Genomic DNA, 25,622 nt, shown 5'->3' with positions numbered 1-25,622 from the left:
AGCACCCAGCAAAGCAGCTTCCAACTGGAAATGACACAGTTTGGATGGATATATTAATCACTGGCTAAGGACTGGTTGGGGAAAAGGAAAAACAATAAATTGGGCAAAATTTACACCAATGTCAGGCTGAATGACAGAAGTGAAACATTATGCTGATTCCGTCTGATTATGAGACCAATCAGTGAAAGAAGCCCCCCCCCCCCTTTAGTCAAGACTTTATTATGTACATCTCTGCCTGACAGTTTCAGTATATCATTGCATATGTAACCTTGTACGTACGTAACCATATCCTTATCATAATACCTCTCTACCGTCTGTACAATATGAAATGACAGAGGAGTTCTGTGATGCAGACAGTTAGGGTAGGAAGTAGCTTTAATTAGTTATCTTTACTGTGTCTGAGCCTGAATATTCATTTCTAAATCACTGATTTAAACTAAATATTTGGAGAATATACAAACCAGTTGCGCTGTAATGACTGCTGTTGTTGGGAAACAGGTTGAGGAACTTCTTACTTCTGGAAGCTCCAGCCCTTCCTCCGTTACACTCCTCTTCCTCTGAAGTTGTGGTTGACGTTACCTTGGGCTGCTTGCAGATCCTTGCCACAACTTCCCTCCTCCTCTTCACCTCCTCCTCCCTCCTTCTCTGCACATCCTCTTCCCTTCTTTTCTTCGTCTCATACTCCTCCTTTCTTCTCTTTTCCTCCTCTTTCTTCCACTCTTAGAACAGAAAACAAGAAAAAGCTAAACTACAAGCAACAAGAAACAATAACTAAGGAAGTGTGCAAATAGGGTTTGTATGATATCTTACGGAATATTACATTCTATTTAAGGTTAGGCATCAAATAACTTGGTTAAGATTTCCAATGCAACCTTATACTACCTCACCTGATTTCCTTCTTCGCTCCAGAAATAATTTCTACAGTAACAAATATGTGGATTAGATAAAAATGACAGGGTATACCATATACATCGGTATACCTGCTTTACGATCAGTGAATGAGGACAGTCTGAACAGATAATGAAGGTTTGATTTCAACTTCAGCTACACCTGCACAATCATCTAGTACAAAGAGTAGTTCTCCATCTGTTTAGTGGTGTTACACACAGGACCTTTACTCGCTTCTCCTTCTTCTTATGTTCCAACTTAATAATATGATACAGACGAATGACCAGGGTTTGAAATACAGGTAACTGACAACTGAGACCCTTAAATCCTGAAATCTCCTGTAGTATTAATCAATTAAGTTAAGAGAAAATTAGGCTGTCAGGGGGTCTCAGCAAAATGTTGGGACTCTGGAAAAAGCACCCAAAAAAAACTTGTCACTTGCAATTTTTTCAAAAAAAAAAAAAAAGTCCTTTAAATCCAGCAGATTACTTTGTTAAAATTGCTAAAAAATATTCTCAAATAAAAAATTTAGAAAAATTTCAATTTTTTTAATTGCCATTGAATATGGAGTTGTTCCAGGTAAGGCCTTCTAGGTGGGGCTGTTGCAAATAGTCCCCAATACATTCCATATGTAGTTTAGAAAAGGTTAAAACCTATAAAGTAGTCGAATATTTCCTGCTTCGACATGATGTTACGCTTGGTTAAACATACGGACTCAGTACGCATCAGGTCAGGGAAATGACTTGGGTACTGTCAGAGAGAAAGCAAAGTTTATTACCTGCTAACTTTGTGTTCACTTTTGAAAAAGCTGAATCAGAATTACAAGAAAAAGCAGCAAAGACACAACGCTAATGCGGTCCATTCTTTTTAAAGATAAGAAGATAGAATGAGCCTGTGAATGTTCTCATTCGTCCAGGTCATCGTTATCCTCAAAGCAATTTCAGTCAAAAGCAACTGGATTGGTTATTTGTCTAGGAAGACGTTTCACCTCTCATCCAAGAGGCTTCATCAGTTCATGTACGCATCTGACCAGGCTGGGACTGGTCCAACTAGCTGGTGTGAGATCCAGGTATTTAACCTCTCACAAGGCTGATGATGTCACTGAAACCTTTTTGTGCTCCAAGTGCCAACGCCCGTCATTAGAGTGGCAGTCGTTGGTGGGAGTTTGGTTTCGACTTTGTTAGTGCTCTATTGCCCGTATATTGTCTATACCGTGCCCAAACAGGTTTTACGGGTAAAGCCTAGTTTGTTTGACCAGTGTGGGTACAATCGCACCGCGCCTAGCGCGTTTACACATGTACGAGCACGAGCTCGGCATGTGTACGAGCACGAGAATGAGGCCTACGGCGGCTCCGACGTCATTTTATGTGCGCCTGTTCGGACATAGGAAAAAAAAAGACGAACCATGCGCGGACATTTAAAACAATGGCGGCGAAAGGTTCATGTTGATGTGATGCGGAGGTGTAGTGTTAACTGTAGATTTGGTCGGATGAAAATATTCAAAAACAGTCGGACAAGACGCACAAAAACTCCGAGGTCTATGGAAAGATTTGTAAACAAAGCGACACATCGCAATGACGTCAATCAATGCGTGTAACGTGTTACGGCGTGATTACGTATGGACAGGCAAGAAGTATTCGCGCGAGGCCAAGGCAGTGTGAGTACAAACAGGCCTGGCCCGCGGGGGGAGATGGAGGTGGGGACAAGTACCCTAAAGCCCAGTGCACGGTAAGGACGGACAGTGTGAGTGAGCAGTATAACACTGGAGCACTTGATAGGGAAGTGCCAAAAACTGGTTCACTTGATACTGGTAAAAGAGTGACTATTTATTACTGTAAGAAAGAGGGCATGTTTCTTTTTTGTTGCTAAAAATGACTTGTTGGCACCATGGTGATGTTAGCTGTATTTCATATTCGTTATACAGGCCCTTCCAGGTACTATGTTGTTCTACATTAAGTTTTACATTAAGTTTTACAGGTACACTCCCATAGTGCACCACTGATTGTAAGAATAAAAGCAGGTAATGTAGTTCCTGACGGCCCTGACAACATATTTTAATATTTCAATTCGCCTCTTGTTGTGACTAACAGAAGTTAAAAATTAATCTGAATCATTACCTTTCTTCCTTGCTTCCTCTCTCCTCTTCCTCTCCTCCTCGTACTCTGGGTCTTCCTCCTCATTGGCTGACTGATAGACCGTTTCTGCATCACTGTCATCATTGTGCTCGTTGTAACCGTGCAAGCAGTCCTTGAGGCTGACAAGCTCTAATTGAGCATGTTCATCGACCACAAGAGTGTATTTAACAGAGTCATAGTTTAACCCTGCTGTAGCTCCACTCTTTGGTACAGCCTGAGCAGCTGCATGATCTCCCTGAGTGACAGAGTTGGTGCCATCCACCTCAGTTTTATCGTCACCTTTTCTTCCCCCTGCCCCCACCTCTGACTTGGTAGACTCCATCCCTGTTTTTTCATTTCCTACAAGGCAGTGGGCTGGACCATTCTGGACGCTCACACAGGGAGTCGGATCTCCCTCCCCCTCTTCTTCGCTGATGTCAGGGTTGGTTCGGTGGGATAGAGAGGGATGCAGGGGTCCTGGTGGGGGGCCCTCTGTGTCTGAGCTGAGGGACATTCTGTTTGAACCCCCCTCGCTGCTGGACCTGGAGAGGACAGGGGGGTTGTCTTGGGTCCTGTCATGGTTTTGGCCTAGGAACACAAAATATGGACAGTGGTTAGATAAAAGCTCTGTGAGAGCCAATGAGAGGCCAGCTCTGTGAGAGCCAATCAGAGGCCAGCTCAGAGCCAATGAGAGGCCAGCTCTGTGAGAGCCAATCAGAGGCCAGCTCCAAGCCAATCAGAGGCCAGCTCTGGGAGAGCCGATGAGAGGAAAGCTATGTTCTTCCTCACCTCAGATCTCGGTGCCCAGCCATGTCTACTCAGCAAAAGTATGTGTATGGCTATGTGGGTGTGTGAGTGTGTATGTCTTTGTGTATCTCTGTGTGTATATTTGTGGGGGTGGGAGGTTTGGGTTTTCATGGTGTTTCTTTGTTGTTCAAGTTTTGTTTCGTTTTTTGGTTTGCTTTTATTTTCTGTAAGGCACTTACTGTAAAAAGTATGAAAAGTGCCATATAAATAAATATTGATTGATGGATTGATTGATGTGAGAGCCATCAGAGGCCAGCTCTTTGAGAGCCAATCACAGGCCGATGTAGTATGATGACTGACTTGGTTGTTCCAACTAAGGAATGTGCATGTGTAGTTCAATTTACTGGATGGATGGAGGGATAGATGGATAGATGGATAGGTGGGTAGATGGGTAGATGGATAGATGGATTGATGGATGGATGAATAGATTGATAGATAGGTGTCCTAAGCTAAGGTCCCCCCATCCAACCTCAGCATTGGGGAGAGAACAGCAGTAACAGCACTGAGCAAAGACCACAACATCACAATCCTTCCAGCAGACAAGGGTAGATGCACAGTTGTTCTCAATACAACTGATTATCAGGCAAAGATCTCTGCAGTACTCAGTTACTCTAACACTTACAAAGCTCTGAAACGAGACCCTACCAGCAGCTACAAAAAGAAGGTAAGAGTGTCTACAACAACTACAAAAAGAAGGGGTCATTAACAAATCACAATTTTACAGGCTCTATCCCAAGGACTCACCCCCCTGCTTATATGGACTCCCAAAAATCCATAAAAAAGGGACCCTGCTCAGGCCCATTGTCAGCAACATAAACTCGGTCACTTACAACATCGCACATTGCCAATATCCTGGCACCACTGGTGGGGAACACCCCACACCACATCCAAACTCCATAGACTTTGTGAACAAAATCTGAGACTTAAAAATTGATCCAGATGAAACCATGGTATCATACGACGTGACTTCCTTCTTCACCTGTATTCCAACCATGGAGGCCTTGGCCACAGTAAGAGAGCGGCTCACACAGAACAACTCCTTACACAAGCAAACAAATCTCAAACCAGACCACATTTGCCAACTTCTAGATTTGTGCCTGAACACCACATATTTCCAGTTTAATGGCACTTATTACAGACAGAAACACGGCTGTGCCATGGGTTCACCAGCATCCCCTATTGTGGCAAATCTATACATGGAGGAGGTAGAGGACAAGGCTCCTTTCCTTCAAAGGAGTAACCCCGAGCCATTGGTCCAGATTTGTGGACGGCACATGGGTTAAAATCAAATCCAAAGAGGTGCAAACTTTTACTGAACATATAAACTCTGTGGACAGAAACATCAAGTTCATCAGAGAAGAAGTCAAGGAAAATAGTTTTCCTTTCTTACACTGTGACGTCCATATGGAGAACGACAGGAGCCTCCACATTGGGGTAAACAAAAAACCCACTCTCACAGATCAATATCTACTGTTTGACTACCACCAACCCCTGGAACACAAGCTTGGAGTTATCAGAACACTGCAACACAGAGCTGATAATGTACCCATCAGCTCACAGGCCCAAGGGGAAGAACGCAAGCACCTGAGAGGCGCCCTCACAACTTGTGGTTACCCCAGCTGGACCTTCCAGAAAGAAAACCAAAGTGAATGAGAAAGAAAAAGAAAACAAGAGAAACAACATAGTCATCCCGTATGTGGTTGGGGTATCAGAGAAACTCCAATGCAACGAGGAATCCATCGCTAAACAGAGGAGGAGGTCTGAGACACCACTTATCTCCAATTTACAATGCTGCCCTTTCATCCCTTCCCAGGAGATTCAACAATCTAACCTCAAAGAATAACTGTTAACAAATGGCCTCCTGTGACTCCAATGACTGTCGTTAAGACTCAATAGAGCACTAACGAAGTCCAAACCTACTTCCCTCCCGTCGTTAGAGTGACAGTCGTTGGCACTTGGAGCACAAAGGGTTCCAGTGACATCATCGGGCTTGTGAGAGGTTAAATACCTGGATCTCCACACCAGTTAGTTGGACCAGTCCCAGCCTGGTCAGATATGTACATGTACTGATGAAGCCTCTTGGACGAGAGCTGAAACGTCCTTCTAGACAAATAACCAATTCCAGTTGCTTTTGACTGAAATTGTTTTGGGGACTAATTATCACTCGGCCATACACTTGCACTCTAATTTTGATCTCCAGTGTTAATATAACACGTCTGATCTCCTAAAATTAAACAATAAATCTCAGTGGAAGAAAATAACTACAAAAAGGCAAAAATAAAAGCTGCATTCCCCACCACTCTGTGCTCTAAAGGTGTGGTCATTACCTTGGTCTTGGGTCTTGTCTTGGTTTCTTGGTGCTACAGGCGTGCGTGGGACCACCATGGCTGTCAGATAAACTTCCTGGTTAGACAGTACAGGATTTGGCTTGAATCCCCCTCCTCTGTTAACCACTTTAGCACCTACTTTTCCTTTCCCATTAGACCCTGAGCTTTTCAGTCCATTTGCTTCTCTTGGCCTCTGATGTGAATTTCTCTCTTTCTCCTTCCCCTTGGACTCCTCACACAGCCTTCCTCCTCTTCTCTCTTCCTTCCCTGCTGTCACTCCATCCTTTCCTCTGATGTCCCCCAAGCTCCGCTCTCTCATTGCTGTCGCTCCTCTTCCTCCTCTCCTTTGACTCCTTGGTGTGCTGGAGGGCTGTGTGTGCTTGGACCCTGACACCTGTCTCTCCCGCAGCCGAGCGCGTGTGTCTGCGGTGATGGCGACAGCCTGAGTGTTGGCTCTGCTGTTCGCTCCATTGGATGTGGGTGGTTTTGGGGCCGGGCGGCGCGTGCTAACATGAACTTTGTCCTCCACTTTTGGTTGGATATCTGGTGGTGTTAGATCCCCTTAACACACATGGAAACAAAAACAAAAGTATTAGATTATGTATTAGGCAACCGGATCTATACAGGGATTATCAAAGTAGCCAGTAAGCAGTTAATAGGATTTACAGGAACTGAGGAAAAATCAACACAATTAATTTCAAATATTTCACTTCATTCTTGTTCATCTTTTGTCACTCTCTCTGTTGTCATGCCTCGACATCATTTCAATATTGCTGTGTTGTAATGGACATTAAATGGAGTTCTTTCCAGAGCAAGAAGGATCTGTGTCAGTAAGCTGATAATGTAAATGTTCATTCATTCATGCATTCATCTTCAACCGCTTGTCCCTGTCGGGGTCGCGGGGGGCTGGAGCCGATCCCAGCTGACATCGGGCGTGAGGCGAGGTACACCCTGGACAGGGCGCCAGTCTTTCCCAGGGCACATAGAGACGAACAGAGACAGACAACCATGTTTCCACACCAAAACATATCATTGACATTTTGATATCACATATCAAAACGAATCTCATTGAAGTTGGTGGTTTAGTACTGCTGGGTAGTTTAATCCATAATAATTGTCACAGTCTGCCCTCTCCTCATCTCATTCACCTCCCAGTACCTTTCCACCGGACCCTCCCTCTACTCACCTGCCTGCCACTCCCCCCTCATCAGTTCAACTCTCCTCACCTGTTGCACTCAGCTGCCTCTGATCACCACTTAACCCCAGAAATATATCATAATTTATTAGTTGATTTTTAGTTTTTGTATTGATCTGCAAAGAAGCTAAAGCTATCGGAAATACATTGCAGTAAAAAGTGCAATATTGGCCTCCAAAGTATAGTGGACTTCATATATTTTAGTGCTGCCAAACTAAAATGTGCCCGCATGACTGTCAAAAAACTTCAAACAGTTGTTCTATTCTTTGGCTGTAATGCTGGGGTATGCAACTTAAGTCAAACAGGCAAGAGTAAGCTAGATTTTGAAAGTATCCATACAAAAAACTCCCAGCCCCTCCCTTCAGGCCTCCCTCCAAGGCTACTCCCCCAGCACACATGAATGTGCACTGCCTGACTACTGCTGAAGGACGTGTACACAGAGGGGAGCGCAGCAAATCGTTTATATCACTGACAGCATCCAACTACCTCATGCAGGTAGTCCAATCATTTCAGGTGGGCCAAATGAAATGATTGGACGGGCTTACTACAGGCCTGCGACAGCTACAGTTACCACATTCTTTTCTTCCTTTTTTTTGTCAGAGCATTTGATTTATTGATTGCTTTGGAATGCAAAGAGAATTTCAACAAATATAACAAAAGTGCTTCCCTGGCTTGTAGTGAAAGTTAGAATGGGTCTAGAGTAAAGACTGCTGTAGTGTGTGCATAATGCCATGTTAATGTTTAAGTGGGCTGATTGAATGTAGTGCTGAGTGATGGATGTGCTTAAGGCTGTGGCTCCGAGGTAGAGCGGGTCGTCTCCAATTCAAAAGAGCAACGTTCGAGCTGCGCTTCAACTGGCTCCTCTGGTCTGCATCATAGACTGTATGATTAGTTGTTTGGACGGCTGTGGTTCAGAGGTTGAGCCGGTGTTCCTCTCTTCTGAAGATCAACGGTTCGATCCCCATGTATATTTACATGTCGAAGTGTCTTTGGGCAAGACAATGAACCCCAAATTACTCCCCATGCTGTGCATTGATGTGTGAATGTGGTCTGAATGATTAGATGAAATACGGATAAAGCACTTTTGCCAAGTACGGGTAATATCCGAGTAATACGCGCCAATATCCGTGCTCAGATTGAATGAAAATCCTCATTAGTGGACTGTGTCTAGGTTCTGTGATATGTCTGTCACAGCGCCGCGCCGCTCCTGTGTCCCCTCTGCCACACACACACACACACACACACACACACACACACACACACACACACACACACACACACACACACACACACACACACACACACACACACACACACACACACACACACACACACACACACACACACACACACACTCTCTCTCTCTCTCTCTTACTCACTCACACACACACATAAAAAAGAACCAAAAAAGATTTAAAATCACACTGATCATAAAAAAATTTTAAGTTAAAAAAAGAAAGTTATGTTGAGTATGAAAACTCTGATGCTGTAATAACATACTGGTTTAAGCCCTGGCCATTTCAAGACAACTCGACCCACTTCCGGGTTAAATCTCGCCCCCCAGATGATGCTGTACTCACTCATCCCTAATCCATACCTGTAATATGTGGGGAGGAGGAGCGAGAGTCCTTCCAGCTGTCCTTCTTGCCTAAAGAGTTGTTGTTGATCGAGTCCTGGATAGATTTAATGAAACAGTGCAGCAGTGTAAGAGCAATAATATACACAGTATTGGGTTATCACTCACACACACACACACACACACACACACACACACACACACACACACACACACACACACACACACACACACACACACACACACACACACACACACACACACAAACAAACAACCTAGAACCAAGTATTGAAACTATCAAGTGATACCTGTAATTGGTTCTTTTTGTACCCAGATCAAGAAAAAATTGACTTTTTCTCTGATATTGCTCCTAGTCAATCACACACAAGCGTTCTTCGATTCAATGCGCTGTGTGATTGGTTTGTTTCCTCATCAACAACAGTTTGTATTGCGGTGAAGCAGGTTGAAGGTGTGCATTCTGCATCTTGCTGTACTACACGCCTGTGGTGCCGGTACTGATAAATGCATAAAATGTGGTTAGATTATTTGGGGGAAAACTGGGAATACGAGTAACACGATGCACCTCATCAAACAGGGAGTGTAGCGGCATGGATGTGTTGCTTGTCACTAGGAGGTAATATGTGTGTCTGGAGGTATGTCTATGTGTGGGCGGAGTCAAGGGTGTGTGTGTGTCACTGGAGCTGACTGATTGCTTGATGAATGCCACCTGCATCTGACTGGGAAATTGTTTGCAGAGAGTGGAGAGGCAGGGTGCTCATATTTCTGTAATAATAAAACTTTGTTGTACAGGTTTGTAAAGTTATTCAATAAATATTTTAGCACTTTCAAAATGTATTTGTTTGAATGTGGAGTGGTGACATTTACTCAACCGATTGGTTTCTTTTCACATGAATATCATCCAATAAAGTTGAAAAAAGTATCTAATAAAGAACTCAATTGGTATCAGTATCGTGTTATGGGTACTGGTATTGAGCATTTTTTAAACAATACCCAGAAATGAATGTATAAGATAAAATATGTATGACTGTATATGACAGAAATGAGCAGTAAGATTAAATTATTGCACTTAAGTGGTGGATAAAGTTATTGCACAAAGAAAAGAAGAGAAGTATCCAGTTGTGTAAGAGTAGATTATTAATTGCACAGTGAGTGGCTCCCACTCCTTTTTGTCCTCTTTATTCCCCACCGAGTGAGGAGTTGAAGAGTGTGATGGCCTGAGGGACAAAGGAGTTCTTGAGCATGTTGGTCCTACACTTGGGCAGGAGCAGCCTTCCACTGAACAGGTTCCTCTGGTTGCTGATGATAGTGTGCAGGGGTGGCTGGCATTGTCCAAAATATCCAGCAGTTTGTCCAGTGTCGTCCTCTCTGCCACAGTCACCAGTGAGTCCAGTTTCATGCTGACCACAGAGCCGGCCGCCTGATCACTTTATCCAGTCTGGAGGTGTCCTTCTTGGATATGATGTGCCGGCCCCTGTCTCGTCTGGACTTAAATAGAATGGAACACACGTCACCTGTTTCAACAGCCAATCAAGTCTTGGCAAAGTCTGCTGGACAAGTCACTGACAAACTGTAAGCTGGTTGAAAAGGCCGTTATGAACGGACGCTCAACAAGCGACAGAGTGAGAAATAGACGGAGAGAGAGGGTTGAGCGAGCAATACAATAAATGAGAGGGATCTCCGTAATCCAGAACAAAGCAGTGAATCAGAGATACAAAACAATATAGAGGCCGTTTAATCACTAGAAATGCTGATGCCAAGTATCTCACTCTCTCTGTCCTAATTTATATTTTATAATACTACAAATTATATCCAGCTACAAAAAAAGCGGAAGTACAGAGAGTAGTAGCTATGGAGATACAGCGTCTTGCCTCATCTCACTAGTGTGAGCTGGCAGGGTTCAGAACGTTGCAGACCTGAACACTTCAAGTATTTGCAAGTTTCAACTTGTCACAAATCTTTGGTCTGAAATAGGCTTCCAAGATGAACAGATGGCTTGAATCAAGCAATTTGATTGGTTGTTAGCCATGGGCTGTCGTGAACTATTGCTTAAGTGAACTATATAGGTAATGACCAAACAAGGTTTTGGACACTACACTTCTTCAACTCCGGTAAAACCGCATTGACCAAGTGAAATGAAGGGTACATCATGTACACTAAAATAAGCTGTGCATTGTGGGTATTTTATAGTGGACTATATAGTGAAGTGAATTAAATTAGCCACTGAGAATTAAAACACCACTACAAAATGGCGAACACACTACATAGTGCACTATTTATGTGATAGGGAAGGGTTTTGAACACAGCTCATGACTGCTCTGAACATCAGCAGCATCCATTTTTCACTCTCATGTACTTCTGTCAGAATCTAATGACGGTTTGAGCAAATATGAGAAAAGCTTATCTTTATAAGTTACCAACTGCGGCTATAATTCAGCACCTACAAATACACTATGGTTTTCTTAGGTCTCTGTATTTATTGGATTTGTCCTCTCTCTCTCTCTCTCTCTCTCTCTCTCTCTCTCTCTCTGTCTCTGCCAGGAAGAGAGGAAGGAGCATAGACCAGTAAGTATGCAACGCTTCAGACATGACATCATAGGAACCACTCAGAACGCTGACTCACTTACTGACATCCCATCATGCATCTGCTTTCCCTGTTAATGCCCGATTCTGTTACTATGGTTACTCTGTGTGTGTGTGTGTGTGTGTGTGTGTGTGTGTGTGTGTGTGTGTGTGTGTGTGTGTGTGTGTGTATGTGTGTGTGTGTGTGTGTGTGTGTGTGTGTGTGTGTGTGTGTGTGTGTGTGTGTGTGTGTGTGAGAGAGAGAGAGAGAGCAAGTCAAACTATCTGTCTTTGCTAAGCAAACCCCTTCTTCTGATGACATCTTCCTTCAGACTGATGTTACAGCAACAAAGCTTCTTGCACAATGGATCTATACAGCTGTTTTTTTGACTGAGGACGGGCTATGATGAGACATGATAACAGATAAAGAGAAAGAAATTAAAGAGAGCTCTAAGCTGAAGAGATAATGGAGGAATAGAGCCACAAAGAGGGGGAAATATACAGTAAACTCTACTAAAAATGTCAAAGCCATAAGAGCCTCACTTGTTCCCCGGAGTTGTTTGTGCTTTCTCTTCGCACAGGTCTTTGCTGATCGTGGTGGTGTCCTACTGTGGTCCTGCATGACACTTCCTGCTGCTATTATTACTATTATTCATATATATTATCATTACTTTTATTAGTTCTAATATATTCCCTGCCATAATAACACTATTAGTTGTATTTCTAGTATTATTGCAGCTATTCACATCATCCATCATTTCACTACTGTAATTATTATTAATATAATATCATTACATTCATATTTATATCACCTTAACTCCCATTATTACTACTAATCATATCATTCTAATATATTAACTGCCATAACATTAGTCATAATCCTATTATTACTATAGATATTACATGTATTACATTTAATGTTAATTCTATGGTTTCTTTGCATGGGTCTGTGTGTGTGTGTGTGTGTGTGTGTGTGTGTGTGTGTGTGTGTGTCTGTGTGTCTGTCTGTCTGTCTGTCTGTCTTTGTGTTTGTCTGTCTGCGTGTCTATCTTTGTGTCTGAAAAGAGGGGTAGAGTGCGTAAGTCTCCTCCTGCCAGCAGGGGCAGAGTGGCCATCAGGAAAACTGGGAGATTTCCTGGTTGGCCGGTGGCCAATAAGCTCAAGTGAACCAGCCGGCGGACTGCCCTGCACAGCAGTGTGATGTTCATGACCGGCCCATTGAGTTAAATCTCTTCAGAATCAAGCACGTTCCTGTGAAAATCTCAGAAATCTCTATAAACCGCAGATACAGAGTATCCAACCACTTTATATAACACTTGTTGTGCCTCTACATGTCACTCATGGTTGCTACAGTGTCACACTCACTCTCATTAATCCAGCCTACTGATTTTTGTTTAGCCTCCTATCTTGATCTAATTATTTTGATTCAGACATTACATAACGTTTATGACCACAAATATAAAATGGCCAACGATTGAATTCGTTTTTTTGTTCATAAATTAATGTGGAATAGTAAGGAGCAAAGCCTCATGCTCCAATGATCGCTCCGCGTTTATCCAATGAAAGAATGGGGATGAATGAGCTGTTGTCAGACAGAGAGAAAGGGGCACGGTTGGAGTAGTGGATTTTTCTTACAGTGGAAAAGGAATCGGTATTGTGTGTTTGATTTGCTTAGTTACACCTGATGGAGGGCAAGAAGAGAAAGGAGAAAGGAGGGTCTGTAAAGGCCAGAATGAAGAAGAAGCAGATGCTGGAGGAGAGTGCATCAAAATGGTCAAAAATCACAGATTTATTCCGAAACAACCAGGCGTCAACTAGTGATGCAGGTGAGTTGACAAGAAAACGGTTAGCTCAAGCTTTGAAATTGTTCCGAATTAGCAATACATTTGAGCTGAGTTCTTCATAGTTCCTCCATATCCCGGTCTGCACCGCAAGTTTTACACACACAAACACACACACACACACACACACACACACACACACACACACACACACACACACACACACACACACACACACACACACACACACACACACACACACACACACACACACACACACACACACACCCCTGTCCTGGTGGGGGGGTTGGGTTGGGCCCGTTTTGGGCCGGTGCAGTCAGAATTGTCCCAGTGGATTTTTGTGTCCCACTCCGCCCCTGCCTACTGGTACATTGCCTCTCCACCACAAAGACTCCACATACGGTAATTGGTTACCCCTCTGTCCCCGGCTAAACTGTGGGTCTTGGTGCAGCATTGGGCCGAGAGAGAAGGTATTCAGGCCCAATGATGTGTGGACACGCTCTGGTGCCTCTCAAACACTGCCCCAACCTATGGGAAAATAGCATTAGCAGATGGGGCTCATAGCCATGGTAGGCAACCCATCTAGGAGTAGGATACTCCGAACAAAACCCTATGGAGCATTAGGCAGTCACCAACACACCGGTGCTCTGGCCGTAGTAGAACATAGGGGGGAGCCAAGACAGTGAGGGCAGAGACTGCACGCCAGGGATATCCCTTGAAGCGGTCGAAAACACATGAGCAAGAAAACACACATTTATCATTGCAACATGGAACTTCTACACACGTCAGCGTGTGATGACTCCTGTCGTCCCTGAAGAAGGACAGCATTTGTTACACATGAGCTACAAATATATAACGTCGATGTTGCAGCTCTTAGCATAACCCATTTCTATGAAGAGGATTCCTTAACAGAGGTAGCATAAGGCTACACCTTCTTCTGGAGAGTTTTCGCAGAAGGCTCCGGCCACCTCCATGTAGATTTTGCCATGCCATCAAGCCTGCTTCAGAGGATCCCAGAATCACCAGTTGACATCAGTGAAACACTGATGACCTGGCCGATTACCCTCATAAACAACCACCATGCCACCCTCATCAGTGCATATGCCCCACCATTGGATGCTGACCCTGAGTGCAAGGAACATTTTTATGCACAGCGCCATAGGTAAACACCCTCCACCGACAAGCTCATTCTCCTTGGGGATGTCAATGAGAGAGTGGGCTTCAAAAGGGTGTTATGGAAGAGTGTGCTCGGGCAGCATGGTGTTGGTAAGCTCTACGAAAATGGTGTTTGCCTCCTCACTCTCTGCTCTGAATATCGGCTGGTCATCACCAACACCTTATTCCAACTGAAGAACAAATTCAAGACCTCCTACCAACAACCCCACTATTATCACTGGCACCTCCTTGATTACATCATTGTCTGCAAAGTTGGAAGGAGGTGCGAGTCACCAGAGCTATTCGTGTAGGTTGACAGACAGACAGACAGACATGCATGGGGCTGACTGTCCGACTGATCACCACCTGATCATAGCCAAACTCACCCTGGAACACTCCTCAGGGAACAGATCATCCTACAGCTGTCCAAGTTCCCTGAAACACCAGCTGATCCAGACGTCAGCTCCACCTGCAGGGCATATCAGTCTGAGACACCAAGACTGTTTCTACAACAGTGCACCAGATATCCACAACATACTCAGGAAAAACACAAGGCCCTTGCAGCTCATCTTTCGAACTCCCAATCCACCTCGCTGAAGGCCCGCTTCAACATCATTAAGGCTGAAACCTAGCACATCCTCAGACCAATGGAGAATGATTGGTGGACAAAGACAGATTTCTATGATGTAGACATAGACTAGATATAGACTTTCTATGAAGTCTATCTATGGCCCACAGAGGAAGAACACACCCAGTCAGATCAGCTGATGGTACCATCCTGTACAAGGACAAACAACAGATCCTGGACAGATGGACTGAACACTTCAACACCCTGCTAAAACTCATATCCAACCCAGATGGACACCCTTGCCGACCTCCCGTGCCTGCCAACCGTCTCTGATCTGGACTCCTCCCCCTGCTTTACTAAGGCACGGAAAGCTGGCATTAAGAGTAACAAGAGCCTGGGCCTAGATGGAATCCTGGCAGACTTACTGAAGCATGGTGGATACCTCTCACCCGTAGATTACACCAACTGATCACTAGCATCTGGTCATCTGAAGTCAGATACAGTACAGACTATATGGCAACCTATTCAATATTCAGCACGTTCAAGCCTTAACCCAAAACCACCGTCATCTTAGAGTTACAGTATGCAGATGACTGTGCTCTCCTCGCCCACTCACCAGAATCCTTACAGCTTGCTCTAAATTTGGTTGCCTCCATTTACAGTACCATTGGTCTCCAAGTCAATACCAAGACAACACAGATGGTGTTGGAGTCCACCCCCCAAACACGTGTGCTCATCTTCACCCCTGATGCTCATCCCCTTGCAATCGTCCCATATTTCACCTTCCTAGGTAGCTGACGACATCCAAGTCTGGATCAGTCTCCACCAAAGCAGATGTGTACAAGGCAGTCTGTCTCTCTACACTGCTGTATGGTTAAAAAACCTAGACACCCTACCAGAGGCACATACATACCCTTGAGGCCTTCCACATCTGTTGCCCACAAAGGACAGAAAAATCATCTATGGCCAACTCCTGGCTGGCCAGAGATCTGCTGGGGGTTCAAAAAGCACTATAAGGATCACCTCAAAAAAACCCTGAAGCAGTGCAACATTCCACCTACAACACTTGAGTCCCCGGCTGCTGATCACCATACCTGGAGATCCTCCTGCCACTAGGGAACTACTTACCTTCAGGAGCAAGCCACAGAGAGGAGGATTCACCGACGTGCACTGAGGCATCAGTGTGCTGCAGGGCCCACACAATCCAGTGTCACATACTCCTGTCCCTCTTGTGGCAAAATCTGTCGATCCCTCATCGGTTTGCACAGCCATATGGCTATGCACCGCCGCAAGACACCCAAATAAATGTCCATTTGTTTCATTTGGAGCAACGTCATCATCAAAATCGATGGACTGAGAGAGTGAGAGAGAGAGAGAGAGAGAGAGAGAGAGAGAGAGAGAGAGAGAGAGAGAGAGAGAGACTGGAATAATGGGATGCTTTTTATTGAGTTATAAAGTTTTTTCAGTAGTACCAAAGTAAGGTATCTTTACTCTCTCTTTTTTCAATAGAATTTTAAATATGAAATTTTTCAGTAATATATGCACAGTAAGTATGCCTTGTAATGTACGCGTTGATTATGCCCTGTAAAGTTCAACATAACATCCAAACATTTAATATAATACTGCTGAAAGCATCTAGGATTTTGTTTTAAAATGCTTTGAAATGGTCAGTTTAGCTGTTAGGTTTCTAAACATTTCTTCTGTAAAGGTTACGGGACAGATTTTCCTGGAAACTCCAAAGGCCTCTCTTCAGTTTGCCTACATCCAACAATGATAGCTACATGGAGTCCGCTAATGTTAACAAAAAAAAACAAGTCCACATATGCTGTTCTTCTATTATACATTCTGCAGCGGCACCTCAGAGATTGACTTAGGGTTGGGGGCTTGTATGCTGCTCTGGCATGGAAGTCCGACTCACATGGCTGTGTCTTGGCTGTGTGGCATGAATCTGCTGTCGGTTGCTCCGTGGCGTTGGCTGATGGAGTGATTTGCAAACAGGGAGCAAGCGTAATTGTAAATTGTAACATGATGACATGTCGTTCAATTATGTTCAGTCGCACTGTTTTGCCCAGTACTCGCTTGTGGCTATGGGGCGTGCGCACATACGCAGCGTGAGCAACAGGATGCTGACTGCAGTTCACTAACAAGGGTTTTCTGAAAGAAAAGAAAAGAATCTTTAATGCTCTGAATGTCGAGTACAGGCCCTTTAAAAATAGAGGATAAATAATTGCAACAGATGGCAAAACTAATGGATACCTGGTTGAAATAGATAACTGAAAGTGATGGATAAACTGTTATAATATTATAATATAATAATATATCACTAAAAGTGAAGGATATTTGGTTGAAAACAATGGCTAACAGGAATGGTTAAACCATTGAAATAAAGAGCTAAACGTAATATATAATAAATTATTGAAATAGCTTATATAATAACAGTTGAAATATGTACCTAAAAGAATGGATAAATAGATAAAACATCTATATCTAGCATACAAATAGAAACTTAACCTAACTAGATCTAATCATCATGCGAAGCAAGATGGCGCCTGATATGCTACTACTTTTTTTCGCTGCTTTTGTTGCTGGGATGTCGCAGCTATAGTTGCTTAGGATGCCCAAGCCCTACTCAACATCTGAGCGTCTGGCTTTTTGGGTGGACAGTCAGTGAGCCCTCCTTCCGTGCTTTCGGACGTACCGCATACCTGCGCCGCCTTCCATGCACCCTTTCCTGGAGAAAGAGCTTCAGAAGACAGGGAACATGTGGTTGTGTGCGAGTGAGACTTAAGGCCTACCTGCTTGCTTGCTCCACTGTGACAGGTTCTCGCCTTCCGGCTGTCCGAAGCCAACCGCACTACAGGGCATGTTGATTCCACCATGTTGATGCCGCTCCACCTGCTCCTCTCAGCGGGATGACAGCGCCCGACCCGCTTGCTGCTCCATCGTCGAGGCCCGCTCCACCTGCTCCTCTCGGCCCGATGGCAGCACCTGACCCATCCGCTGCTCCACAGACGTGGCCTGCTCCACCTGCTCCTCTCGGCCCGATTGCAGCACCTGAGCCACCCGCTGCTCCACTGGTGTGGTCTGCTCCACCTGCGCTGTCTCATCTGTGTCCTGCTCCCGGTCTGATAACCGGGCACCGTCTTCGAGGCTGGCAGTCGCAGGCCTGCAAAGGCGGTATTTCTTCGCCCGTTGAAACATGCTGCACCATCAACTAGTGTGGAAGGTTAGCATGGCTCTGCTCAATAGCAAACAAGACTTTTCTGCTTAATGTCTTCCTCACCTCTCGTGAACTGGACTTTATGTTTGTAGGACCTCATGAGGAAGAGCTGTTTAAGGAGTTTTTGTGTCTGGTTGTCTGCTCAGCATCGTAGGAAGACAACGGTAGATAAGACATTTGTATGCTTGTTTCGATAAGAGATAAAGTGTGGTTTACAACCTCGGACCCTCCTGGGGTAATAAAACCTAGAACTCCAGTTCTCAGGACCTCCTTTTAACCTAAATCAACGTCAAATCTGACCGCACTTCGAACTGGAGGAGCTGTCTCTGTGAGACAGATGGACTTTCATTAATAAAATCTAAGCAACAGAACTTTGGGTAGATGTTTTGAACACAGTTAAAGTTCGATGTTTCATTGCAGCTGGCTGTTCAAAGACATTCTTGCAAGTGTGTAACAGTATATGCATTATTTGTATCTTGTTGTGATTATGTTTAAGTGGTTTCAGAAGTGTAAAGTCTCTGTCTAATTCCTGAAATAATTTGTGTTTTAATAATAGGCCCGTCAATATATCTAGGAGAATGTGATGATGTGTAGTATCTGTATCTGTTAAAACTGTCTGCCTAAAGATTTTGGTTAGATTGGATATCAGAAAGCTTAATAATGGAAAATCAACCAAAGATAGCTTAATCTCAGAATTAGAATTCCGGCGTAAAAAGCAGTTGATTCGCTCAGAGCCAAAGGGTTGGGTAAACCCAGACCCCCTCCTTTCCTGAGTAGAAAATGAAGAGACTGCACTCTCTTGACCTCTCTCTCACTCTGCAACTTCCCTCTGCACCTCTGACCCCTCTCTGTTAATTCACCTCCTGCACTTATCTCTTCTCCCCTCTTCGTTCCCTTTGTTCTTTTGTCTAACTTTGTTAACCCAAAGTTAGCAAGAGACGTTGTTTTCTTACTGAAGTATTTTCGTTTATTAATCTAATTTTTAACACGGAACTTTACAAGTTTCAACGACACGTTTTTAATTTCCCTAAGTATAGTTAAACCCCTCGTGCCGTCTTTTCCTCTTTGTCTGGCCGACAAATTGCATCAAACTCTAGTTCAGAACCGGTCAAAATTTTTGTCAACCCACAAACAACTTCCAGAGGCCAGCCACCTGAAGAGCTGAATTCAAGCCAGGACGGGAGCAGAAGAGCCCGCAGATCCGACCACGCAGCTGACCCAGTCTACAGAACCAGAACTAAGGTCCGCCAAACACCGGGACGCGGACCCACGGAACCTGCATCGGTACTGTAAGACGCCAGGGCGACTGTGGTATCAACGGCAAAGTAAGGTTGGCCTTTTAGAGCGTGATCACACTGTCCTACCGGACCGAGACCCGGACTTTAGGGTACAGTTGAGCGCGGAGCAGGTGCACTCACATGGCTTAAAGGTACTAGACTTTAGCTGAAAAAACGGTTTTGGCCGCGGCCAAAAGGACAGTGTGATCACGCCCTTAATGCAACTCTTGGTTAAACGTTGGTGACAGTTAAATTCTGATCCGAGTTCTGTTGACAGTTTAATTAGAACCAGTTTCGGTCCGTCAGAATCACTCTGGTCTTAAACTTTTTCATATCCACATTTAACCCTTTTTCACTTATCTATTCGGTGTTGCACTGTCCTGTATTCTCCTTGCTAGGTAGTCAAATAAATGTTTATAACCTTACGTCGTTGTGAGAATCTTCCATTCTGTACAGAAAGTGTTGGTCACTGATAAGGCTGTGGTACGAACTAACGCGTTCAAGACGAGACTAATAAAATTTAAACAATCAATTACTTTAATTTACTAACAGGTATTAAACCTTCACCAAAGTTTAATAAACATCTTGTCTTATTTTGGTGTGGTGCCCTTACTTCAAGGTAAAATAAATCCTAAATTTTAACGAGTCGTGTTAATGCATAATTAATTCAGCGACTACTATATTCTAGCCATAACAAAAGTAGGCTTACTCTCCTACAAGTTTGTGATGGAGACCTGGATTCATGCTGGTGAGTACATCCCATTCTTCGTACTCCTTCCTCCTGACTGCACTTTCTTCAGCTCCCTTCGTACCTCCTGTAAAGCTGGAGGTTTGACCTCCGTTTACAAATCCAGCTTTCAGTGTCGACAGATCCAACTTGACTTGAATTAATTTAATTAAATCTGTCCACTCCCGTGTTGTTTGCGGTTGTGTATCATCCTCCAAAATTCAATAAGGACGTTATACATGAATTTGCTGTCCTGTTGTCAAAGGTTATGGTGAAATGAATATCTCTTAATTTCTGGTCATTTTAATGTCCATATGTGCTTTGAATCAAACCCCTCTGGTCAAGGATTTCTTAAATCTCATTGATTCTTTTAATCTTGTTTAGTCTGTGACTGAACCAACACACGTAAAGGGCCACACTTTGGATCTGGTTTTATCATTTGGTCTATCAGTTTGTGTAAAGGAGGTTTGTGTATCGTGTATTTCAGACCATTTTCCTGTTTTATTTACTGTTTTAATGCCTCATCCGAGGCCTAAGGTGTGTGCTCCTCTATGCGTAAATTTAACCCTTCAACTGCATTGCAGTTCTCAGTTCTCATGTTTAATGAATGTATGATCTCAGATAGAAACTGTGCTCTTAGCGCTGAGTAGTTTATTAGCAGTTCATAACTCCATATGTAAAAATATCTTACTGTTATTTGTTTTTAAAGCTCTAAATGGACTGGCACCTCTGTACTTAACTGAACTTTTACATTGTCACACTCCAGCCAAAGCGCTGAGGTCAGCAGATCAAATGCTGCTGGAAGTCACCAGGACCAGACTGAACACCAGAGGGGACCGAGCCTCTGTGGCAGCTTATTTCAGGCTGAGCTTGACACCCGTCTACTGTGTTTTACGTGTATTTTGTTTATTCTAGTTGTGTTGTATTGTCTTGTTGAACTGTACAGCACTTTGGTCGGCCGTTGGTCGTTTAAAATGTGCTCTATAAATAAAGTTTGATTTGATTTGATCATATCATCAATAGTGAATGAACATAATTTGAAACATAATGGTGTTGATGAAGGATTGAGTTAATATGACAGGGCTGTGTCTGCCAAAAAACACTGCAGTATAGTGTACAATGCAGAAACAACTGCATCCCCATGCAACCAAAAAAAACAAAGGAAAGGAATTCTGATTAGCTAAACAGTTGGAGACACATCTGAACAGGTCTAACTAGAATAGATATATGTAATTATTCTGAAAAAGTGAGAGTTGCTCAGCTATGGCAGCTTTATAAAGTCTTTCTTTACTTTGTCCATATGTCATAAAACCAAATATCACAACAACAGCCACTAGAAGATCTCCTAATGGTAACTGCAGGACGGCACAGTGCAAAACTAATTTTTATCTTATTCAGTAAAAGGAATATGCTTTTGGAATGCTTTTGGTGAAACACTGGCTCAAACAAGACCCAACCGGCAGTCATGCACACGCAAGAAACCAGACTCCTCCTATTCAAAGTGAATTTAAAATGATTTTCAGACGGGCATAACAGATCAATGTGGCTGCTGTGATACTGAATCAGCTACCTCCTCTATTGCTCTGTTAACAGCAGTAAACAGTATGAAGGCAGCCAGTCGCCCAGAGGCTACAGAGTGCAGCTTTATTTATTATTAGATTACTTATTTCAAATTGGTTCCCTTCCTGAGCCTCAGCTGTGTGCTTCAGCAGCTATAGCACCATCCTCATCCTCACCACAGGCCTTCAAAAACCCTGTGTACACTGGAGGAATAACCGAAAAGCGCATATGTCAATAAGCATCACAGCACACTGTAAGGGTAATGCATAGATCTGTCAAATTCCCATTCTCATTTTCACTATATCCACATTTGCTTATTGTGTGTCTACAGGGTTTGAATTTTCCACAGCAAAGCAAAGTCAGAGCACAGTGTTCATATCTCAGATTTCAGCACGTGAATGCACCATTGCTAAAATTAGTCTGCATATACACCTGCATTACATAAGGATAAGACAACTTTGGACAAGAACAATGATAACCATGAATTATCTTTTGTCACATTTGTTTGAACAATAATAATGGGGCCTGGTCATATATAAACCTTATGGTCAAGATGCTGTTTTTCATCATTGTCTTTACGGAAGACTTTAGGTGGATTATACGATCCTGTTTGGTCCAGTTGATCCAGGTAATTCCAATGATGCTGTCATTAAAACTTTGTTAGACAGTTTACTTTTGGTGTCGTTGGGCCAACAATCCTTAATAAATGTTCATCATATCGTAATTGTATTGTATATTTAAATGTTCTGAGAGAAATCTAGACTTTTGTACCTACTTTTGGCTATGTTGTCAGGCTTTAGAAAATATTGTACTTGACGGGAGACTTTGCCCAATCACAGGTCTTTTCAGAGAGAGAGTGTTCCTATTGGCTGTGCTACAAATACAGATGTGAGTGCACGACCCTTCAGTGAAAGACAGTTCTGCTGACAATAGGCAAAGACTCATGGCTGCAGCTAATGCTGGCTAAACAAGATAAGAGACTGTATTGTTATCCCATATATATCCTATACACAGTACAGTCCAGTACATGGAGGAACGGAATTCTTTAAATGCATAGTCCAGTTTATTATCCAGGGTGCTGACATTTGCTGTGAAAACAGTGGGGAGTGCTGGTCTGCTGCTGGAGTTAACATTTAGCATTGCAGCCTGGCTCGTCTGATGTGTTTACTGTTATGACCAGGGGTCATATGGTTTTGGCATGTGTATTTTGAGTGTGTTTATGTAGTTAATCCTCCCTGCCAGAGGGAGGTGCTGTCCTGTTGTGTTGTGTCTCCCTTTGAGTACTGCAGGTGGTTTTCTTTTTATTTAGTGCAATCCTGGAAGGTAGGCGTGAGTAGCCATTTTGTTTTTATGTTAATACATTTTATCTCCTGTTTTGTGTTACGGCAGGTAACATTCCTGTATTTTCTTTTATATTATTTTTTGGTTGATAGGTATGTTAGTTTCAATTTAAAGATATTGTGTTTGTTATTTTGGCCTTGCTCAACCTGAAGTAAACTACTTTGTGTTCAAAATAAATTTGTGCTGGACTGTAACTCTAGTCATCTTCATCTCTGGGAGTTGGAGGGAAAAAGGGAGGTCACTTTGTGTTCTGCTCAGGCGACCCCTAGGCCGGTGCGTAACATTACTGAAAATCGCCTCAGTCTCTCTGTTTGGATGGCAGCATTACCCTGCTACGAGCACCAAATGACAAAGCTACAGCACCGCCTGCTGATGCCATCCAAATGAGGAAACGCATGTAAGAGGGAACGTTAGTCCAGCAGACAGAAATAATACCCCAACTGTGCATCTTCAACATTGTGTGGAAGACCTGGAGTTGCTGCTTCTGGTTAGCAGGCTAAACTATTAGCAACATTTTCTCTTAAGCTCTGAAACACTTTGTCGATATTGACAGTAAATAACATTTTTATTGTCAGATTCTGAGAGAAAGTTTGGCAAACTGTAGCCAAAGGCTCACGGTTGATGAACTAATTCAAGTTCATGTTTCTGTAGAGCCCCAAATCATAGTCTGTCATCTCAAAGAGATTTACAGTACAGATCCACACGTTTGTACAGAAAACAGGATGGTAATCCTCAGAAATGCCGCTATACAACTAATGGAAAAAAAGTTGACATGTTATTATAAGTTATATGTGAGAACTCTGGCTGTGTTAATTGTTTTGTATTTCACTGTGAGAACAGGGACCTTTTCTCACAGTGTGTTGCGGAGTCAGCAGGAGGGTCTGCGATTGCTATGGGAAAAGCCAGGATAGCTTACTATGTTTTCTAAACATATCACCATGACAACCATTGAAAACTGCATGTTTAAATGACTTGGCTCTGGGGACTGCCCTCAAGAGCATGTTGAGACACTGGTGTTAAGTGTACTACACTCTCTTCTTGTACAGGAATACATTTTTGTTTTTACTATAACTAACAACAACAGCATCGAAAAGAAATAAATTTCTAGTACTCGTTTCATACAGGTAGGGTTGTCAACCGTCCCTTGAAAAACGAAAAGTACGCATCCCAAATATGCATCTAATTCAATTCAGGTTTGAGTCCAATAGGAAAAAAAAAAATCGCTTCACATATAAAAAAAAAAGGAGTAAAAAGGTAGGTGTCAGTGTATAGAGAAGCTCAAGCCCACATTTGCCAATGATCCATGATCACATCAGCCAAATGTAAATGGAAATACAAGTCGGTTTTATTATTAGATGCAATGTGTCTGATGACACCTGAACCAAGGACATGATCAGTACTACTTGCTATTTATGAACTGATTCAAATAACATTTTGATATATGAAGTATACATGAATATGTATTACTATATGAATAATTTGCCCGCTTTGACACCCAGAGGAAGGAAGCGGCTCCAATCTTCACCGTGGCTGATGAGGAACCAGCACTGGCCCTTGAGCAACATCAGGTCAGGAGCGTCCTGAGGGGAGTCAATGTGAGCAAGGCGGCTGGCCCAGATGGAGTGCCCGGGCGGGGTTATGAAAGCATGTGCCAACCAGCTTACAGGTGTGTTAACAATCATATTCATCCTGTCACTACAACATGCTGCTGTCTCCACATAACTCAAAACCTCCACGATGGTCCCAGTGCCCCAAAAATCTCCTGTGCCTAAACGACTACCGCCCTGTAGCATTAACACCAGTTATTATGAAGCTTTGTGCCGTCACACCTGAAGGCTGCTATCCCACCTGACCTGGACCAGCACCAATTTACATACAGGACTATCCGCTCCACAGAGGGTGGCATCATAACAGCCCTCCACCGCTCTGACACACCTGGACACACCTGGTGACACCGAACAGCAATGTAAGGATGTTATTTGTGGATTATTATGCATTTATTGCAGTCATCCCCCACAAGCTGGTCTCCAAACTGTACACCTTTGGTCTCAGCTCCTCCCTTTGTGCATGGGTCATGGGTTTCCTCACGAACTGTCCCCAGCAGAACAGAGTGGTCGAAAAAATTAACTGGCTACAGACTCTTTCACCATGTAAGTCAATGGGCTCCAAGGCCCGGTCCACTTCCTGGAGGCCTGGAGTTGACGCAGAGGATCGATATTGGCAGCAGTCTCATTTCTCTTCGTCCTCCAAACGCTGTGTAAATGGTTTTGGTTCTATTGATAAGTGTGTAATAAGATACATGAGCTTAGATAACCTTGGTATTGTGTTAATCTGTTGATAGCTTTATATATAAATGTTTCTCTTATTTGTTTAATTATTAGACAAAATTTATAGTAGTTGGTTTTGTTCATTAGTTTGGCCTTTGGTTCACCTTGCAGCCAGTGATTAGTAAATAACCTTTTCATTGACTGTAATTAATTTTCTG

General features: G+C 43.4%; 1 protein-coding gene across 1 annotated transcript in view; it reads right to left on the bottom strand.

Moving 5' to 3' along the window:
• The window catches only part of LOC310949597 (C-Jun-amino-terminal kinase-interacting protein 1-like), a gene marked incomplete at its 3' end in the record, with an annotated part of 50,790 nt that overhangs the window by 24,033 nt on the left and 1,135 nt on the right, over positions 1-25,622 (bottom strand). The window contains exons 2-5 of the mRNA XM_083917089.1: positions 8,929-9,004; positions 6,137-6,697; positions 3,006-3,590; positions 462-719 (exon numbers count right to left, since the gene is read on the bottom strand). Coding sequence (XP_083773215.1) covers positions 462-719; positions 3,006-3,590; positions 6,137-6,697; positions 8,929-9,004 — 1,480 coding nt within the window. The remainder of the gene's footprint in view (positions 1-461; positions 720-3,005; positions 3,591-6,136; positions 6,698-8,928; positions 9,005-25,622) is intronic.

The sequence above is a fragment of the Echiichthys vipera genome (assembly GCF_963691815.1).
Source record: "Echiichthys vipera genome assembly, chromosome: 7".
Lineage (NCBI taxonomy): Eukaryota > Metazoa > Chordata > Actinopteri > Perciformes > Trachinidae > Echiichthys > Echiichthys vipera.
Note: the sequence above shows the minus strand (reverse complement) of the source record. Positions and strands in the feature narration are given on the sequence as shown.